The sequence below is a fragment of the Odontomachus brunneus genome, unplaced genomic scaffold, assembly GCF_010583005.1.
Source record: "Odontomachus brunneus isolate Ranch 3 - 2012 unplaced genomic scaffold, Obru_v1 Obru_scaffold_057, whole genome shotgun sequence".
In the NCBI taxonomy this organism is placed as follows: domain Eukaryota; kingdom Metazoa; phylum Arthropoda; class Insecta; order Hymenoptera; family Formicidae; genus Odontomachus; species Odontomachus brunneus.
The window spans coordinates 1407985-1411053 of NW_022639507.1; the positions used below are offsets into that span (position 1 = coordinate 1407985).

At 35.8% G+C, this 3069-nt stretch overlaps 1 protein-coding gene across 8 annotated transcripts in view; it reads right to left on the reverse strand.

Annotated features, from left to right (window-relative positions):
• The window catches only part of LOC116845740 (methylcrotonoyl-CoA carboxylase subunit alpha, mitochondrial), a 7969-nt gene that overhangs the window by 3287 nt on the left and 1613 nt on the right, over nt 1–3069 (reverse strand). For all 8 annotated transcript variants that reach the window (XR_004378311.1, XR_004378310.1, XR_004378312.1 and 5 more), the window contains exons 4-5: nt 2051–2385; nt 1658–1954 (exon numbers count right to left, since the gene is read on the reverse strand). Coding sequence is in view for 2 of the 8 variants with exons in the window: in XM_032818786.1 (XP_032674677.1) it covers nt 1658–1954; nt 2051–2385 (632 nt within the window). In the remaining 6 variants the exon portion in view is untranslated. The remainder of the gene's footprint in view (nt 1–1657; nt 1955–2050; nt 2386–3069) is intronic.

Consider the following 3069-nt stretch of genomic DNA (forward strand, 5'->3'; position numbering starts at 1 on the left):
TAAAAAAATTAATGTGACCTTGACCTGACCTTCGCTACGCAACCCAAGGTCAAACTGATGTGATCAGTAAATACATCTTTTTAAACGCCACAACTTTTATCTGAAACATTTTTTTCTAAAATGCTTAGTTTTCGAGATATTTCACCGGTCCGGGACTTTTTGAACACCCTGTATATATATGTATGCACGCGCGTGTGATATGTGTGTATACAGGATGTCCCACTCTCCGCGCATTTTTGTGGAAACGTAGAACGGATTGAAGTTACTGTTACCGTTATTAAGAAAGTAAAGATTCGTTACTTTATTACTGTTTTTTTTGTAAGATTAAAATAAAATATGTAATTGATTTTTAAATGAAATTATTGTTTGCAAGCTTAAATTATTATTCCTAACTCGAAGAATTAATATTTCTTTATAAGTTTGACTCTATTTTCTTATTCTTTATTATCCTTTACACGAAAATTATTGTCAGTACAGAGCTAGATTTTACAGTATTTGAAACTATTATTGAAACAACGAGTAGTACGACCGTGGTGTAGCGACGAAAATTGCTCGGGTGATTGACTGAATGTCACAACGGACGTTTTGAGCGTCGACGAGCCGGTACGATGAAACGAGGGAATCTTTTCTCGCTCTCTACGAGCCATCAAGCAAATGTCGCCGGAATCTAAATGCGATACTCAACGGCGGTGATGCTGTATTCTCGAAGCTCTTCTTTCATGTTTCACCAATTTCAATTTCCCTGCTTTGTCAATGATTCCGGCAGGGCACGCTACGGTTGACAGAAGCTAAATGGAAGTCGCGGCAGTTGTAAAGGGAGATAAGCCATTCATTCGTTTTCGCAAGGCTTTAAGGATAGACGTGCGAAAATATATTAGCGCGAATCCGCGATTCACTTTTTCTAAATGTCCCGTCGTTAAGAGGGAAAGTTCACGGGAAATTGGAAAACTCCGCAGGCGAGCAATTTTTCGACTCTAACAATTTTTAATAAATTTAATAATAAATATATACTTAGAATATAATATACATACTTGTTCCATAGTTTCTTATAAAAATAAACTATACTCTAAGTATACCTATTATTAAATTTATTAAAAAATTTTAATAACAAAATTGCAAAATCCGATTTTGCACTAACAACCATTTTTACATGAAAAATAAAATAAAACCAAACATACGTCTTCGAACAAATATTGAAATATTTCTATCCAATTAAGAATACGTAATACACGCTATCAGCGCTATCCTATTCGTTACCGTTATAGTAAAAATATAACGACGTTATTATCGTTACAAATAAAAAAAGTAACGATTGTTATCGAAAAAAATGGTAACGATATTACAAGTAATATGTTACTTCTCTCAACTTTAGCAATTATATATAATTTTTTAACAATATTATTTAATAATATAAAGGGGACGATTTTTGGATGCCCCTATTTTTAGTCTCACCGACCGAATTAAAGAGGTCACGTGACGTGAAGTGGGGATATTCAAATCCATTTAGACGCGCGCTAGAGAATCCATATATTTGGAGAATAAATTTAGTGAACAGGGAGAGTGACGGAAGCGCAAGTAAAACTTCTATGATCAAAATCAAAGTCGTGCGGACCGCTAAATCTTTTGTACAATTAGATATAATAAAGTCAGCAATTACCTCTGCATAAATTCTTGCCTCAAATGCATGACCATTGAGATAGATCTCCTCTTGTTTCAATGGTAATTCCTCACCACTTGCAACTTTTAATTGCCACTCGACTAAATCCAAGCCAGTGATCGCCTCCGTAACCGGATGCTCCACCTGCAGACGCGTATTCATCTCCATAAAGTGGAAACTGTGATCGTTGCGATCCATTATGAACTCCACAGTCCCAGCGCCTACGTATCCCACTGCTTTAGCGGCGCGCACAGCTGCTTCACCCAGCTCCTGTCTGAGCTTCTCAGATATTCCAGGCTGAGAAAAACATCGAATACAACGTGTAATGACAATTTTTTATCTTTCTATATAAATCTCTACGATAATAATAAAAAAAGAAAAAAATCTATGTACAGCAGGTGCTTCCTCAATCACTTTCTGATGTCGTCTTTGAACGGAGCAGTCCCTTTCGAATAAGTAAACAACGTTTCCATGTTTATCGGCAAAGATCTGTACTTCAACGTGCCTAGGCTCGGAAACGTATTTCTCGAGAAGTACCGCCGAATCCCCGAACGCTTTCTCCGACTCGGTTCTCGCGGACTCTAGTGTCTCAGCGAAATCGGATTCCTTCAGGGCGATTCTCATACCTTTGCCGCCACCGCCGCGAACAGCTTTTATCATCAAAGGAAAGCCAATTTTTCTGGCTTCCGCCAACAACGTTTCGTTACTTTGGTCATCTCCATGATATCCTATAAATTAGAGGTTTATGGAGTATTAGAAAAATATTTCTTTTCTATTCACATTATGCTTAAATTTACATTATGCTTAAAAAAGAAACATGTACTGATTTTGATATTAGGTTAGCGAAAGGTCATGTTCGCGCGTCAAATAGAAAGCAAAATTATTTAATGGATAAAGTTCCGAAGAGTACTCACCTCCGATTTTTTTAAAACTCAGTATTCCTACGTATATTGACACGCTGATTACGAATATCATAGTGAAAAATAGTGGCTACTTGATTTTCATGGCGTAAACCATGAAAAACCCATAAAAATTATGGTTTTTTACGTTTATCTCAGTAAATACGAAAAATCATGATAAATGTTTTAGACAAAAGCTTTAGATCTCACAGAGATAAACATTTTAGGTTGTATATATTTTCACCGTACGAATAATAGTTTTCAAGGAAATGGAGTATAAAGACAGTAACAGCATTAACATCCATCGTCGTTGCGGTTAAAAAGTGTTTAACCGCAACTTTTTTCTTAATAACTTTTTAATAAACCATGACCGACAGCTAATGTGACGATAGGTAGGGTTAGGTTAGTTTTTAGAGGGGTGTGGGGGCGCAGCCCCCGCTAGTCGTTCCATATTTTTATATATTATATATATATATATATGTATATATATGTATATATATATATATATATATA